Genomic DNA, 15,205 nt, shown 5'->3' with positions numbered 1-15,205 from the left:
AGAGCCGAATCAAAGAAGCCACTTTGGGGCTCCCCCCTGACATTGGCCCCAAGGGCAGCATGTCCCCCCAGCAGCGCGGGGGGTCGGCCAGGGCAGGAACTGACTTCTCCTCCATCTAACTCTCCTGGACACAAGGGGAGGAGCTGTCTGCCCTGGGGTGATGCAGGGAAGGGATCCAGGCAGGGCTGGGAGCTGGGAACCTCCCTCCCCACTTCCTGCTCCTGCTGCCCCTTTCAGGTTTCCCCTCTGCCCTTTCTGTCTCCTTCCCTCCCTCCTCTGCTTGGGAGAACTGGGGATTGTCCCGTTCCCATGGGCGTTTGCTCTCCAGGGTGAGCCGGGCTGGGTCACTGAGGGCAGCAGCTCGGGGACCCCGCAGACCCATGGGGAGCCCCTCCCCCTCTGGTACAAACTCACGAGCAGGTCCCTGAAAGGGGCCCTTTGTGCAGAGTCACTGTCCTGCCTGGCCCCAGCCCTGTCCCCCCGGGACTCCCCATCCCCTGCAGGCTGCGGCTCAGGGGCTGGTGTGGGCAGAGCCCGCGGCTGCCACGGGGGCTCGTTCCAGGCTCAGTGAAAGTCCCCACCCAGGCTGGGCCCAGAGGAAGGGGGTGGGGGGGTTAATGAAGGTCTGTCCCTGGCCCAGCCACATAGCGGGAGCAGCAGTTTCACACTCTGGTAGGCAGCAGTGTCTGAGCCAGGGAGCTCAATTCAAGGGCTCTGACATCAGGAGCAGAGACAGGTATCAACCTCCTCCTCTCCCTCAGCCAGACCCGGAGCCCTCTGCTGGCAGCAGCTCATGCCTTGAGCCTCCCTGTCCTGCCCCTGCAGCCCCCAGGGACAGGCAGGCGGAGGCAGATCCCATTGGCCCATCCGCGCTCAGAGCCAGCAGTGACTCCGGTCTGACTCCGGTGTGGTTGAGATCTGGATCCTGCCTGGAAATCAGACCAGGGCCCTGGGCAGCCCCCAACACTCAGGAGACACGGACCCCACCAGCGTGGGTGTGTTGGACAATAATACACTGGGAGCCGGGTGCATGGGGGTGGTGGGGGGGGGGGGGGGTAAGAGGGGCCTGGATATTTGCCTTGTAGCTTCTGACCCCGTCTGGTTGCTGGGTGGGGCAGCCCCTCCCCCTCTCCTGCCCCATGGGGTGGGGGAGCTGCCTTGTCTCTCTCCCCATCCCTTCTCCCCGACCTCTACCCCTACCCTCTATCCCTCCGGTCCCCAGCCTCCCCTTTCCACATCCCCCCATTTCCCTCGCAGTGACCCCCCCTCAGAGTTTCCCTCTATTGCAGCCCTGTTCCCATCCGCCCCATAAGTCTCCCCGATTTCCCTCCATCGCCCCATCCTCCCTTCAGCCACCCCTGGCCCCATCCCATCGTACCCCTCACACACCCCTGCTCCTCTTCCCGCTCCCACCCCTTCAGCCCCCCAAGAGTGGCTCCCCCCGCCCCGCACACACCGGGAGCTGGCGGCAGCTTTCCTGGGCCCCGGGCAGGGAATCGCAGCCAGCTCAGCTGGGAGCAGCCTGGGGGGCGGCTGGTCTCTCTTACCTTCCCTCTGAGCGGGGCCCCCCGGGGCAGGGGCCGGGCCGGGAAGGGGGCTGGGGGCTCTGCCCTGGGAGAGGCTCCCGGGGAGCAGCGGGCAGGGCCCGGCTGGAGGTTCCCCTCTCCCGGCTGCAGCCCGGGCTCCGGGCTCCCAGCACCAGCCGCCGGGGCTCGGGGATCTCGCCGGGAGCCAGAGTCCCCGCAGCGGCTGCGAGTCACTTCTTGCGGCCGGGCCTGAGCCCCACGATCGCTCCCCCCAGAGCCGCCCCCCAGCCGCTCCTGGGTCCTAGCGATCAACTCACCAAAGGATCAGCATCCCTGTGCCCGGCTCCTGTTACACTCACAGCCTTTCAGGACAGAAGGGCCCCTCATGAGCATCTAGCCCAGGGATTCTCACCACCAAATTTTTCGTGGTCGCAGAGTGTGGCCAGCAACTCTTGCTGGTGGCGGTTCTGACACTTTTTCTTAAAATACTTAATTACCTTTAGGACAAACCAATAAATATGCACTGGGTTAAGCAGGGGAAGGTTCCTGCTATTGTGAGGTTTCAGAGTAACAGCCGTGTTAGTCTGTATTCACAAAAAGAAAAGGAGGACTCGTGGCACCTTAGAGACTAACCAATTTATTTGAGCATAAGCTTTCGTGAGCTACAGCTCACTTCATCGGATGCATACCGTGGAAACTGCAGCAGATTTTATATATACACAGAGAATATGAAACAATACCTCCTCCCACCCCACTGTCCTGCTGGTAATAGCTTATCTAAAGTGATCATCAGGTGGGCCATTTCCAGCACAAATCCAGGTTTTCTCACCCTCCACCCCCCCACACAAATTCACTCTCCTGCTGGTGATAGCTCATCCAAAGTGACAACTCTTTACATAATGTGCATGATAATAAAGTTGGGCCATTTCCTGCACAAATCCAGGTTCTCTCACCCCCTCACCCCTCTCCCAAAAACCACACACACAAACTCACTCTCCTGCTGGTAATAGCTCATCCAAAGTGACCATTCTCCCTACAATGTGCATAATTAAGGTGGGCTATTTCCAGCACAAATCCAGGTTTTCTCACACACCCCCCACCCCCATACACACAAACTCACTCTCCTGCTGGTAATAGCTCATCCAAACTGACCACTCTCCAAGTTTAAATCCAAGTTAAACCAGAACATCAGGGGGAGGAAAAAACAAGAGGAAATAGGCTACCTTGCATAATGACTTAGCCACTCCCAGTCTCTATTTAAGCCTAAATTAATAGTATCCAATTTGCAAATGAATTCCAATTCAGCAGTTTCTCGCTGGAGTCTGGATTTGAAGTTTTTTTGTTTTAAGATAGCGACCTTCATGTCTGTGATTGCGTGACCAGAGAGATTGAAGTGTTCTCCGACTGGTTTATGAATGTTATAATTCTTGACATCTGATTTGTGTCCATTTATTCTTTTACGTAGAGACTGTCCAGTTTGACCAATGTACATGGCAGAGGGGCATTGCTGGCACATGATGGCATATATCACATTGGTGGATGTGCAGGTGAACGAGCCTCTGATAGTGTGGCTGATGTTATTAGGCCCTGTGATGGTGTCCCCTGAATAGATATGTGGGCACAATTGGCAACGGGCTTTGTTGCAAGGATAAGTTCCTGGGTTAGTGGTTCTGTTGTGTGGTATGTGGTTGTTGGTGAGTATTTGCTTCAGGTTGCGGGACATTCCTGGCTTATACACAGCCCCAGAGGAATGGGCTTGCAAAAGGATCTGAGTCTCCTCTCCCACTCCTTTCACCCAGAGGCCTGCTTGACTTTGTGGACTCCCCTTCCACTTGGGTCCCCGTAACCCCAAGGCTGGAGCCCTAAGGGGCTCGGCCCCCAATCTTGTGATCACTCAGGCCAGCTGTCCCCATTGAGGGGTGCTTCCCTGGATGCTTCCTTGACCATTGCACAGAGTTCAGAACCAATACAATTTATGAAACAGCAAGTAATAAAAAAAGATGAGAAAAGTGGGAAAGATTAAAGGAAAACACTTCATGCCGGTCGGGGGGGGGGGGGGGATCACAAACAGCATCTCTGGAATGTCTGTTTTAGTCTGCATTTGCAAAAAGAAAAGGAGTACTTGTGCCACCTTAGAGGCTAACCAATTTATTGCAGCATAAGTGTTCATAAGCTACAGCTCACTTCATCAGATGCATTTAGTGGAAAATACAGTGGTGAGATGTATATACCTAGAGAACATGAAACAATGGGTGTTACCATACACACTGTAAGGAGAGCTATTACCAGCAGGAGAGTGGGGGAGTTGGGGGGGGAGAAGAGAGAAGGAACCTTCTGTAGTGATAATCAAGGTGGACCATTTCCAGTGGGGGAGGGGAGAAAATAAACATGGGGAAATAGTTTTACTTTGTGCAATGACCCATCCACTCCCAGTCTTTATTCAAGCCTCAGTAATTGTATCCAGTTTGCAAAATTAATTCCAATTCAGCAGTCTCTCGTTGGAGTCTGGTTTTGAAGTTTTTGTTGTTGAAAAATTGCAACTTTTAGGTCTGTAATTGAGTGACCAAAAAGATTGAAGTGTTCTCCGACTGGTTTTTGAACGTTATAATTCTTGATGTCTGATTTGTGTCCATTTATTCTTTTACGTAGAGACTGTCCGGTTTGACCAATGTCCATGACAGAGGAGCATTGCTGGCACACGATGGCATATATCACATTGGTGGATGTGCAGGTGAACGAGCCTTTGATAGTGTGGCTGATGTGATTAGGCCCTGTGATGGTGTCCCCTGAATAGATATGTGGGTACAGTTGGCAACGGGCTTTGTTGCAAGGATAGGTTCCTGGGTTAGTGGTTCTGTTGTGTGGTATGTGGTTGTTGGTGAGTATTTGCTTCAGGTTGGGGGGCTGTCTGTAGGCAAGGACTGGCCTGTCTCCCAAGATCTGTGAGAGTGATGGGTCATCCTTCAGGATAGGTTGTAGATCCTTGATAATGCATTGGAGGAGTTTTGGTTGGGGGCTGAAGGTGACGGCTAGTGGCGTTCTGTTATTTTCTTTGTTGGGCCTGTCCTGTAGTAGGGGACTTCTGGGTACTCTTCTGGCTCTGTCAATCTGTTTCTTCACTTCAGCAGGTGGGTAGTGTAGTTGTAAGAATGCTTGATAGAGATCTTGTAGGTGTTTGTCTCTGCCCGTTGTAAGTTTCACTTTCAATAATCCAACTGCTACTTAAATCACTGAAATTTACACTGCTTCAGCATTGTAACTTCTGCTCACTGTTTGAGTCACAATATAGACAAGTGTAAGGAATGACAAACTCCATTTTAAAATGCTTACTCCATTTTGTAAAAGCTTGTTGCAACCTTCATTTTTGCAAAACTCTGCTGTAATCTTATTAGTTTAAATGTGGGAATGAGGTATGTATGGATGATGGAATCAACCTCCAGCCCCAGTCCGTCCTGATAAAATAAAGGGTAAACATGCAAGGGCTGAAGATGCAGACAACAGCCCTGACAAAGGAAGAGGAGTCCACCCTCAGAAGAAAAGAACAAAAGTACAATTGAAGAAACATCAAAGCCAGGTCCTAGGCTGAAAGTCATGCCTGCAATTGACGGGTGATCAATCACACGGAACCCAGAGGCAGCGTGACACAGCAAGACGTATAGACTCTTGATTCAAACTGAAGCCTACAAAAAAGATGGATGAGATGGAAGACTTTGGAGGGTAATATTCTGCTGCCAACACGGAAGGGCATCGGTGCATGCCCAACAGAGACCCAGCCCTTCCTTGTGCCTGGCTTTCCTGGCCAGGTAGCCGTCACAGGCATCGAACCCAAGCAACAAACTCAACCTACATTCAGGACTGGTAACTATACAGCAGCTGCAGAACATTGTGTGTACACACACACACAGGTATTAGATATTAGTTATTGGTCATAAATCAAATTGTGTTCCAGTAAATGTGACATCTTCTCTTGTCCCCTGAAATGACCCTGTGTGGTTTTGTCTGAATAACGCTAGGGGAAGCCTATAGGGTCAGACTACACGGCAGCTCCAATTACCATGATGGAGGGGAGGATCTCCTGCACGTTCATGGAGAAGCTGGGGTTGGAGCCCTGAGGGCTCTTGACGGCCCCCGCGCTCCCCATCAGGTTGGCCAGCACTGGGGGCAGCTTGGAGGCCCCGGCTCCATCAGGAGACTGCGAGGTGGCGGCTGGGTCGAGTCCTTCCTGGTAGGCAGCCTCGTCCATGGTGCATTCCTGAGAGAGGGGACAGAGGAGACACTGGAGTCAGGACAGGCTGAGGGCGAGGACGACGCCCCAGCCTTTGGGGCTGGGGTCAAGGCTAGGCGCTCGGGTTCCTGGGTCTTTGCCCTTCTCTAGCCCATCCCTGTTTATGGGACACGGGAGACAGAGACAGAGCGGGGGAGGGCCCCCAGTGAGCTGGGAAATTAACCCCCTGCTCTAACCCCTAGACCCCTTCCACAGTGAGGAGCGAACCCAGGAGTCCTGACTACCAATCCCCCTGCTCTAACCCAACAGGCCCTCTCCTTCTGTACCCCAAAGCAGGGTAGAGAACCCAGGGCCCTGGGCTAAATGTACCTCATTGAGCAGGATGAGTTTGGGGGGGGGGGTCAGGTTCATGGGGACTGTCTGGAAGGCTATGGAAAGGAGAGATGCCCATCAGATCTCAGTTCCAAGAGATGTGGTCGTAGCCCCCACATTATGGGACTCAGCACAGCCTGATTGCCCCCCACACTCTGCCCCTTAGCTCCCAGCACAACCCCACAGGCCAGGTCTACACACCCACCCTGCATCCATGGGAAGCAAAGATAGCAGGGTCAGAGAGGGATCCTGGTGCCCAGGAACCTAGAGAGGCCCCTGGTGGGGTCATCTCCTGGGACCTCTGGAGCTGAAATCAGGGTCTGTGCTCCCTGAGTCTAACCACCAGGTCAACAGGCTCAGAGGCAGCAGCCGGCTCATATGCTGCTAGAGAGGGACAGAGCCATGCTGGATTCAGGTGGGTAGCCTTAAATTTGATACACTGGTCGTTGCATGGTGCAGCCATTAGAGGGGGACAAAGAGCCTACACTGCGCAACTGGGAAATGGTGCCCCGGCTTTGCCCCCAGTATCCTTCCAACCCCTCGCACTGCCCCCCAGGGCCACGCCCACCTCTCCTTGGACAGGAAGATCTCCTGCAGGATGCCCTTCTCCCTCTCAGCCTGGATGAACTGCTCACGGCTGCCGCTGCCCAGCTGCACCGGGGGCTAGGCAGGTCGATGAGCTTGGGGTAAACCCAGGGCACCACCTCTTCCATGGCGTCGTGGCTGAGCTGGCGTGCCGTCTCAAAGGCCTCCCGATCCTTCAGCATCTCCCGCTTGGCTGCCTCGCCAAAGTCCTTGGTCTGGTTCACGTTGACTGCCGGGGGGAGGAGAAGAAACAGGGAGGGGTTTAGTCAGGGGACAGACAGGCCACTGCCGTACAGCCGATGGGAAGGGCGACACCCCCCTCTTCCCCCACTCCATAATCGGAGTTCAAAGGCCTCATATCCCCTTTTCCCACCTGCAGAAGCCAGGTAGTCTCCTGGTGCCGGAGCAAAGCTGGCAGCCCCTAGAGGGAAAGGCCCCATGACCCAGTCTCCTGGTGATAGATGGGAGCTGGTGCCCCCTAGAGGGAAAGGCCCCATGTCCCATACCCCAAGTGCCGGATTGGAGCTGGTGCCCCCTAGAGGGAAAGGCCCCTTCCCCAGTACTCACCCTGCTCAGTCTCGTCCAGCTCGAAGTAGAAGTACTCCCGCAGCTTGCTTTCTTCAGGCCAGCTCACTGTCTTCTTCTTCTTGCCCTTCTTGGTGAGCTACGTGGAGCCAGCGGCACTCTCGGGTGGCTTGGCGTCCGAGTTCTGCCTGGACGGGACGCAGAGCGGCTCAGCAATCAGACAAACACACCCACGGAGCCTGGATCTACCAGCTGGCGCCAATGCCTCCTGAGCCCAACCCAGGACCCCCAGTGAAGACAGCCCTGCCAGCCCCACAGTTGAGCTGACACAGGGGCTGCCCCCTCCGCCAAGGCAGCTGTACCCCAGCCAGCATGGCACACCCGGCCACGTGCATTATGGGGTTTTACGGCCTCCTGGGTGGCAACACCAGGTCTGATCCAACACAGCCAGGGTGTTGGGCTGACACCTACTACCTGCCCAGGGTTAGCACAACAGAACCCGTTGGCTCCAACGCTTTCCCCATCCTTACCGGTCTCCATCAGCTCTGGGACCTCTACTGCCGGGCCGATCCACCTCCATGGGCTTGGATGCAGTAGTGGGTTCTGGTGAGGACGGTTTAGCAGCGCTCGCTTCTGGGGCTGGCTTCCCTTCAAACAGGCTCGCCTGGGACACAGAGAGAAATGTGGGATCAGCGTAATGGGAAATGAACCAGTGACTCCCAGCCCCTGCACCAGATTCCCCTCCCCTCTCATTGCTGATGTCAGAACCCAGGGGTGCTGCCTCCCAGCCCCCTGCTCTAACCCACCAGACCCCCCACCCCCTGAGCTGGGGACAGAACCCAGGAGTCCTGCCTCTCAGCCTCCCTCCCCCACACCCAGAGATGTTTGTACCTTGGTTGCCGTAGGAGACAAGACTTTCTTTTTGATCTTGATCCCTGGGATGGGGGCAGAGTTAAGGGCATCCAGGAAACCCAAGCTCCCCATTGCTGTGGCAGGGGATGGGGGGAGGGAAGAAAGAGGTTTCACAAACTGAAGCACCTGCAACTTCATGTGTTATCCCGCCCCTCCCCCATGCTACACCCCACTCGCCTCCCAGAACGAGGGGTAGAAACCAGGAGTCCTGACTCTCAGTCCTACTCCTACGCTCACCAACTAGACCCCACTCACCGCCCAATGATGAGGACCGAACCCAGGCATCCTGACTACCAGGGACTCCATGTACTCACGTTGCACGGCGATGATCTTGAATTTGATTTCCTCGGTGCTGTTGGGGGTGGTGTTCAGAGACTTGTATTTCTTCTCTACTGGTGGGTTGTCTCCAGAGGGGGCGGACATGCTGTGAGAGGGAAAAGCAGACATGGTACTGAGGCCATGGCCCAGGAAAGGGATCAGGCAAGGAACAGGCAAGCCCAGCTCACGTGGCGATCTGGTGTGAAGAGCATAGGAAGCACAGCACAACCCTGGAGCTGATTTGCAGAGGGCTGAAAGGGTAAGCAGGGGTGGCTTAGGGGAACGTTACCAATGCTGGGCCCATACTACGCACAGGGCCTCAGGCAAATCCCCTCAGCACTCAGTCCTGCCTCCCACCTCCCACCACTCTAACCCACTAGATCCAACTCCCCTCCCAGATCCAGGGATAGAACCCAGGAGTCCTGCCTCCCAATTCTACACAGAGTGCTTCCGAGGACTGAGGAACAGAGTGGAAAGGTGAGGCAGACAGAGGAAGCCACAGGCCCAAGGTCTGGACACTTTCCCCAGAGCAGGGCGGGATGCTCAGACCAACCTCTGCCTCTTTATCAGCATCTGCTTCAAGTTGTATTTTTCAGACATCACTACAGCGTTGGGGTTCTTCTTTAAAGGAACCAGTGAGGGAGTCTCTATTTCCAACCCTATGGAAAAGCAAAACTCAGGTTAGCAGAATACAGCAAGCTGATGAGGTACTATGGAAATGTGTGGGGCTTATCTGCAAGGATCCTGAAGGATTTTTATGTTGGGATTGGTCACCCAGAGGAGAAATGCAGCGACCAATTGGCCATGTGTTCTGTCCAGGTGGCAAGCCTCATGGAAAATAACTCGGGTAACCCTCATAAGTGAAAAGAAAAGGAGTACTTGTGGCACCTTAGAGACTAACCAATTTATTTGAGCATGAGCTTTCATGAGCTACAGCTCACTTCATCGGATGCATACCGTGGAAACTGCAGCAGACATTACATACACACAGAAATCATGAAACAAATACCTCCTCCCACTCCGCTGTCCTGCTGGTAATAGCTTATCTAAAGTGGTCATCAAGTTGGGCCATTTCCAGCACAAATCCAGGTTTTCTCACCCTCCACCCCTCCACACACAAACTCACTCTCCTACATACAGCATCCGATGAAGTGAGCTGTAGCTCATGAAAGCTTATGCTCAAATAAATTGGTTAGTCTCTAAGGTGCCACAAGTCCTCCTTTTCTTTTTGCGAATACAGACTAACACGGCTGTTATCCTGGAGCCTGTGATAGTGTGGCTGATGTTATTAGGGCCCGTGATGGTGTCCCCTGAATAGATATGTGGGCACAGTTGGCAACGGGCTTTGTTGCAAGGATAGGTTCCTGGGTTAGTGGTTCTGTTGTGTGGTATGTGGTTGTTGGTGAGTATTTGCTTCAGGTTGGGGGGCTGTCTGTAGGCAAGGACTGGCCTGTCTCCCAAGATTTGTGAGAGTGTTGGGTCATCCTTCAGGGTAGGTTGTAGATCCTTAATAATGCATTGGAGGGGTTTTAGTTGGGGGCTGAAGGTGACGGCTAGTGGCGTTCTGTTATTTGTTAGGCCTCTCCTGTAGTAGGTGACTTCTGGGAACTCTTCTGGCTCTATCAATCTTTTTCTTCACTTCCGCAGGTGGGTATTGTAGTTGTAAGAATGCTTGAGAGAGATCTTGTAGGTGTTTGTCTCTGTCTGAGGGGTTGGAGCAAATGCGGTTGTATTGCAGAGCTTGGCTGTAGACGATGGATCGTGTGGTGTGGTCAGGGTGAAAGCTGGAGGCATGTAGGTAGGAATAGCGGTCAGTAGCTTTCCGGTATAGGGTGGTGTTTATGTGACCATTGTTTATTAGCACTGTAGTGTCCAGGAAGTGGATCTCTTGTGTGGATTGGAACTGCCCCAAATGTATAAAAGGGAATGTAATCTATGTACAGTTATCTAAAAATAAAGCAATATAAAAAAGTTAAAAAAGAAAAAGATTTGTAATGTATATTATAAAAAAAATGTAAACATACAATCCTATTAGGCACTAAGGGGCTACAATAAATGGTGTTTTCCTTTTCAAATCGCTGTGTGTTTTAAAAGCAAAAATTAAAAATAAAAAGGAATCAAAACTCTGATAAAAGTGAATGCTGGCCCTTTTAAGTAAAAGTCTAAGTTGCTCATGGCTTTAAATCCAAAGCAAGCCAAAAGGCATCTGGCTTAATTCATATTACCTAACTAATAAAGGTAGAAGCCACTAAAACCTGGCCTGCCTATAAAACAAATACAAAAAATATGGGGGTAATTCCTCTGTTTTGCCTGCAATCAACAAGGGTATTTATATAAAAAAAATTTAAGCAATAACTTGTCACCCCCCAAAAAAATAAAAATGTTTGTCTTTCAAAAACCCCAAAAATCTAATGCTCGCTAAAAAGCAACCCCAAAAATACCATAAATCTACTGGCACAATAAAAATTGTGTTTTGCATTCCACATCCTGTCTTGTGGTGTTTGTATTATAACTAAAACGGTTGGGTTTAATTTTTCTCCATAACAGCCTAATTTAAAACCAAATAAAAAAATTAAACCAAAATGCAAATACTTGCTTTATCCAACTTGGAACACAAAATGTTTTAAATACTAAAATTTTAATACACTGGCTAAAGCAAAAAAATATCACTAATACTTATCAGTACAAATAAATGCAGTCCATTTTTAATACAATAAAACCAAACTTTTTAATTAAAAAAATTGTTGTTAAAAGCGCACACCAAAAGCAAAACCATAAAAAGTTAGCCCCATATTGCACATAAAATCCTTCTGGCTACCCTGAATCTCAAGCCAGTGGACTAAAACAAAAGAACAAACACTATTAAACACCCAAGGTTGTACCAAGTAAACTACTCAAAAGTGGTATTCTTGTCCTTAACTGTTGCTCCAAAGATCTGTAATAAAAAGACTTCACTAAAATAATGTATATAAAATAAATTAAAAAATAAAACCAACTGATTTCTTACAACAAGAAAAGTGTATGGGTTAAAAGATCATGCAGAGATGACTAGAGTCCTTAGGACAGTTTCACTGTAGAGATGGTCCACTAGAATTGCAAAGAGTCTTTCAGATTCACTTCATCAGGTGAACAATAGGCTTTTCAAGTAACCTTCGATTTCCTAATCACCACTGGTAATTCCTTACATGGATTAAAATAAGGTAACGATCCATAAAGCAGTTAATACACAGTTTACCACAAACTTTACAGAGACATGTAGGCAACGACAGTATTACACTCAAGTTTTATCTATATGTTAATATGTTCTTTCCATCTCAGATTTAACATACAACCCTAGACAGGAACCCTTTCGTTACATCTTGTTAGAGGTTCACAGTGTAAGTAAACATAGAATGGTACAATTAATATCTTCTTCCAGTTCTTTAACCATAAAAGTTTACATTTCAAAGCTCTAGCTTTTCTAATGTGGAATGGCCCCAATTTCCATTTACACACATTTCTAACATGAGTCTAAAGGGTGAATCTGGGTCAGTTAGCCTGCAAGCTGCTTAATTAACCCTTTCTGGCCATGTGTCACAGAAATTGAGATCTTGTGTGGATTCTCCCATGTTTAGTGAGGTGTGATCTCCGTGTGTAACTTTTCCAACATTCCAAACGCTTGTGGGTTCTCTCTCCTGTGTGGAATCTGATGTTTAACAAGGCCTGACCTCCACATGAAACATTTCCCGCACTTGAGGCACTGAGAGGGTTTCTCTTCTGTGTGGCATCTCCCATGGTTATTAAGGTCTAAGCGGTTATTGAAGCTTTCCCCACGGTCCAAGCATTGAGAGGGTTTCTCTCCTGTATGGATTGTCTGATGTGTTCCAAGCTGTGAGCTCAGAATGAATCTTTTCCCACACTGCAGCTAGTGCCAGGGTGTCTCTTCCTTGGGATTTGTCTGCTGCACTCTGGGATCCTCGTTACCTCTTCCAGTTAATAGATTCATCCACTTTCTTCCCTGGGTGGTTTTCCAGCAGCCTCTCTGGGTGGTTTCCCAGCAGCCTCTCTGACCTGTGACAATTTTTCCAGGGTTCTCCCTGTTCCAAGCAGTGGGAAAAATTCCATGCAGCACTTCCCAGAAAGGTCTCCTGTGGTTCCACTTTACCAGGAACTTCTGCACCATGATTCTCCTCTTCATTCTCACTCACTCATCACCTGCTGGGAGAGAGACAATCCAGACAGGAGACATTGTGCTGGAGAGAAAGAGGAATAGCACCAATGGAAAACCCAACAAAGCCTGAGCAATTGGATTCTGCCTCCACTTCTCACCCAAACACTCACAGGGAAGGAAACCTGGAAAGGAAACTGCTGCAGCTAACAGGGTGGGTGGAAAGGCATGAGCGATATCTGCTGACTACAGCCCTGTCCTGGGTGAGAGGAGGAAGAACTGAGGGTGCTTATTCACATCACATTTTTGGGATTCTCAGCTTTTTCCTTCATTCACCAGATGGTTTCTGTGTCAGTCCTCACCTGTGTGGGTGCCTCTTGGGATCTCTTTTTCCTCGCAGACCTGGAGATCGGACACCCACGGCTCTTTCCCTCATTCCAGCCAGACGATCAGCTCAGGTTTGGGAATGGGAAATCCTGCGCAGGAGTGAAATCAGACCAGATCAGGGTGTGCCATATGCTGAAAATATGCTTATGAATATGACATAACTGGAACATACCTTAAAGGGGACCTTTTGCATAAAGTATCATTGGAAAAGTTGTAACTTACTGAATATGGGTTTCCTATTTGGATGTATGTATCATTCTTATATTTAAAGTTAGGTGAGGAGACCCCTGCTTATCACCCAAGATGTCCGCTGGAACTAAGAGATACTGAACAGGGGAAGGGATTGGGCCCAGATTAGAAATAAGTCTAGTCTGTGAAAGAAATTTACTAGAAATAACTAGCTTCTTAGTGCATGAAGCTTAGCCTTGCATGTTTGCTTTATTTTGCTTTGTGACTTTGTGTTCTATTACTTAAAACCACGACTTTTTATACTTAATACATTTTGCTTATTAATAAACCCAGTGTAAGTAATTATTACTGATTGGGAGAGGGCAAACGAGTTGTGCATATCTATCTTTTAGTGATAAAGAGGGCGAACACTTAGGAAGTTACCCTATATAACCTTTATACAAAGCACGATGGATTTATATGGGATTTAGATCCGATTGGGGCTGGGTAACTGGAGATAGGGATCTTGCTGTGTTGTTTTCAGTTAAGATTTGCAGCTTGGGGGCATGGCCTGGACCCTGAATCTGTGCTGAAGCAGGTTAGCATGTCTGGTTCAACTAGAGAGGGTACTTTTCCCAAGCTAGCAGGGAAAACAGGCTCAGTGGTCATTTCAGCACATCAGGTACAGTTCCCAAGGGGGTCTCTGTGACCGAACTCTTCGCACAGGGTTCATGGAGCATTAGGGGAGTGTCTGTCACAAAGGGCGCTATGTGAATTTAACCGGTCCCTGTGCTGTGCGGGTGGGAATATGGAACCTAAGAGGACAGGAACATGGTCACTGAGCCGTCCTGGGGGAGGCAGGTATCTGGGGAGGCGACAGGAATTTTTACACCCTCACTAGGAGTTCCCAGGATCTGTGCTCTCTAGGGGACTGGCTGACGCACACCCAGCTCTGGTGTTAAACCTCTGCCTATTTCTAAACCTGCAGAGCCCAGAGCCCTCCCCATGGCTGGAGCTATTTCGAAGAAGGGAGGTGAACAGGGATTCTGTGTCTGACTGGGAATCAATACAGACAGGACAATGAATGAATTCTGTTCCTTTGAAACCTGGAGGGATGAGGATGAGCTCGCATGTCCATTAACTTTTGACACCAGTATCCCATTGGAGAGGGCAGGGAGATGCAAGTCTCTCTCACGGCAGCTGTGCATTATGGAACCTGTTCACCTCTGATCTAACTGACCAGGGAAGAACCTGACCAGAGTCTGACACGCAGACTCACAGCTTCTAATAACTGAGGGGACGGGAATCCCTTACCCAGCGAGGTCACCATCTCGTAGTTCTCCTGCATGACGTCCCTGTAGAGGGCTCTCTGAGCGGGGTCCAGTAGAGCCCCTTGCCCCTGGGTGAAATAAATAGCTATGTCCTTGAAGGTCACCGGCTCCTGAAACAAGAGTCCCCCACTCAGCATCTGCTGCCCCAGCTACAAACCCGCTATTCACAGGGAAAGGAAATAAAAACTCAAAACTCTGGGAGGGCCAGAGTAGCAAAATCAGACCCCTACTGTTCAGAGCAGCTAGGAGGCTTCGGGGGCGGAGAAGGTAAGAGCTCCTTGTCCCCCCAGCACACGGAGCAGGGCAGGGTCTTCTAATTTCCCACACGCCTGCCAGCCACAGGCTGAGACGGGAAGCAGGGCTCTGAGCTGGGGACGGGGACAGGAATCCTAACAGCTTCCCTTCGTATTTCACAGCAGCGTCTGGCCAGTGGGTTCAGGCTCCAGCCCTGTGCATGGGAGGTTTGTCCTGTTTACAAAATGGGCTGCCACAGGGTCCACGCAGGTTTCCACCCTCTGATGCCTGCACCCTGTGTTCAGGCTGGTGTAATAAAGAGTCCTCCCCACCTTCTTTTGCTGGTTCACCCAAGTGTCTTTATTTACAGTGCTCATGCAGTTCCCAGATCCCCCGACAGATAGTGACCCGCAGACCCTCCCCCATGGTCTCCTGGCCTTTGAGGCTTCCTTACTTGGTAAGGAGACAGCAAAAC

General features: G+C 50.6%; 2 protein-coding genes and 1 pseudogene across 2 annotated transcripts in view; all 3 read right to left on the bottom strand.

Annotated features, from left to right (window-relative positions):
- LOC140898045 (uncharacterized) overlaps positions 1–15,205 on the bottom strand; it is a 129,315-nt gene that overhangs the window by 35,209 nt on the left and 78,901 nt on the right. The gene's annotated exons all lie outside the window — the stretch shown is intronic.
- LOC140898079 (uncharacterized) overlaps positions 1–15,205 on the bottom strand; it is a 49,047-nt pseudogene that overhangs the window by 5,077 nt on the left and 28,765 nt on the right.
- On the bottom strand, positions 4,952–14,587 carry LOC140898069 (serine/threonine-protein phosphatase 1 regulatory subunit 10-like). The gene is made up of 9 exons (XM_073311527.1): positions 14,480–14,587; positions 12,973–13,086; positions 9,017–9,122; positions 8,460–8,569; positions 8,125–8,219; positions 7,764–7,897; positions 7,276–7,421; positions 6,692–6,937; positions 4,952–5,778 (listed from the first exon to the last, which is right to left on the bottom strand). The coding sequence occupies exons 3-7, from the start codon at positions 9,061–9,063 to the stop codon at positions 7,373–7,375; spliced, it is 435 nt and encodes a 144-aa protein (XP_073167628.1). The 5' UTR covers positions 9,064–9,122; positions 12,973–13,086; positions 14,480–14,587; the 3' UTR covers positions 4,952–5,778; positions 6,692–6,937; positions 7,276–7,372.

This window comes from Lepidochelys kempii, chromosome 14 (genome assembly GCF_965140265.1).
Source record: "Lepidochelys kempii isolate rLepKem1 chromosome 14, rLepKem1.hap2, whole genome shotgun sequence".
Lineage (NCBI taxonomy): Eukaryota > Metazoa > Chordata > Testudines > Cheloniidae > Lepidochelys > Lepidochelys kempii.
Note: the sequence above shows the minus strand (reverse complement) of the source record. Positions and strands in the feature narration are given on the sequence as shown.

Excerpts from the sequence above, each read along its gene's own strand:
- LOC140898069 (XM_073311527.1), bottom strand. The coding sequence starts at position 9,063 with ATGTCTGAAAAATACAACTTGAAGCAGATGCTGATAAAGAGGCAGAG. Across the intron at positions 8,220-8,459 it reads CAAGATCATCGCCGTGCAAC|CAATGGGGAGCTTGGGTTTC; the intron begins GTGAGTACATGG and ends CCCCTGCCACAG. Across the intron at positions 7,422-7,763 it reads CCCAGAGCTGATGGAGACCG|GCAGAACTCGGACGCCAAGC; the intron begins GTAAGGATGGGG and ends CGTCCCGTCCAG.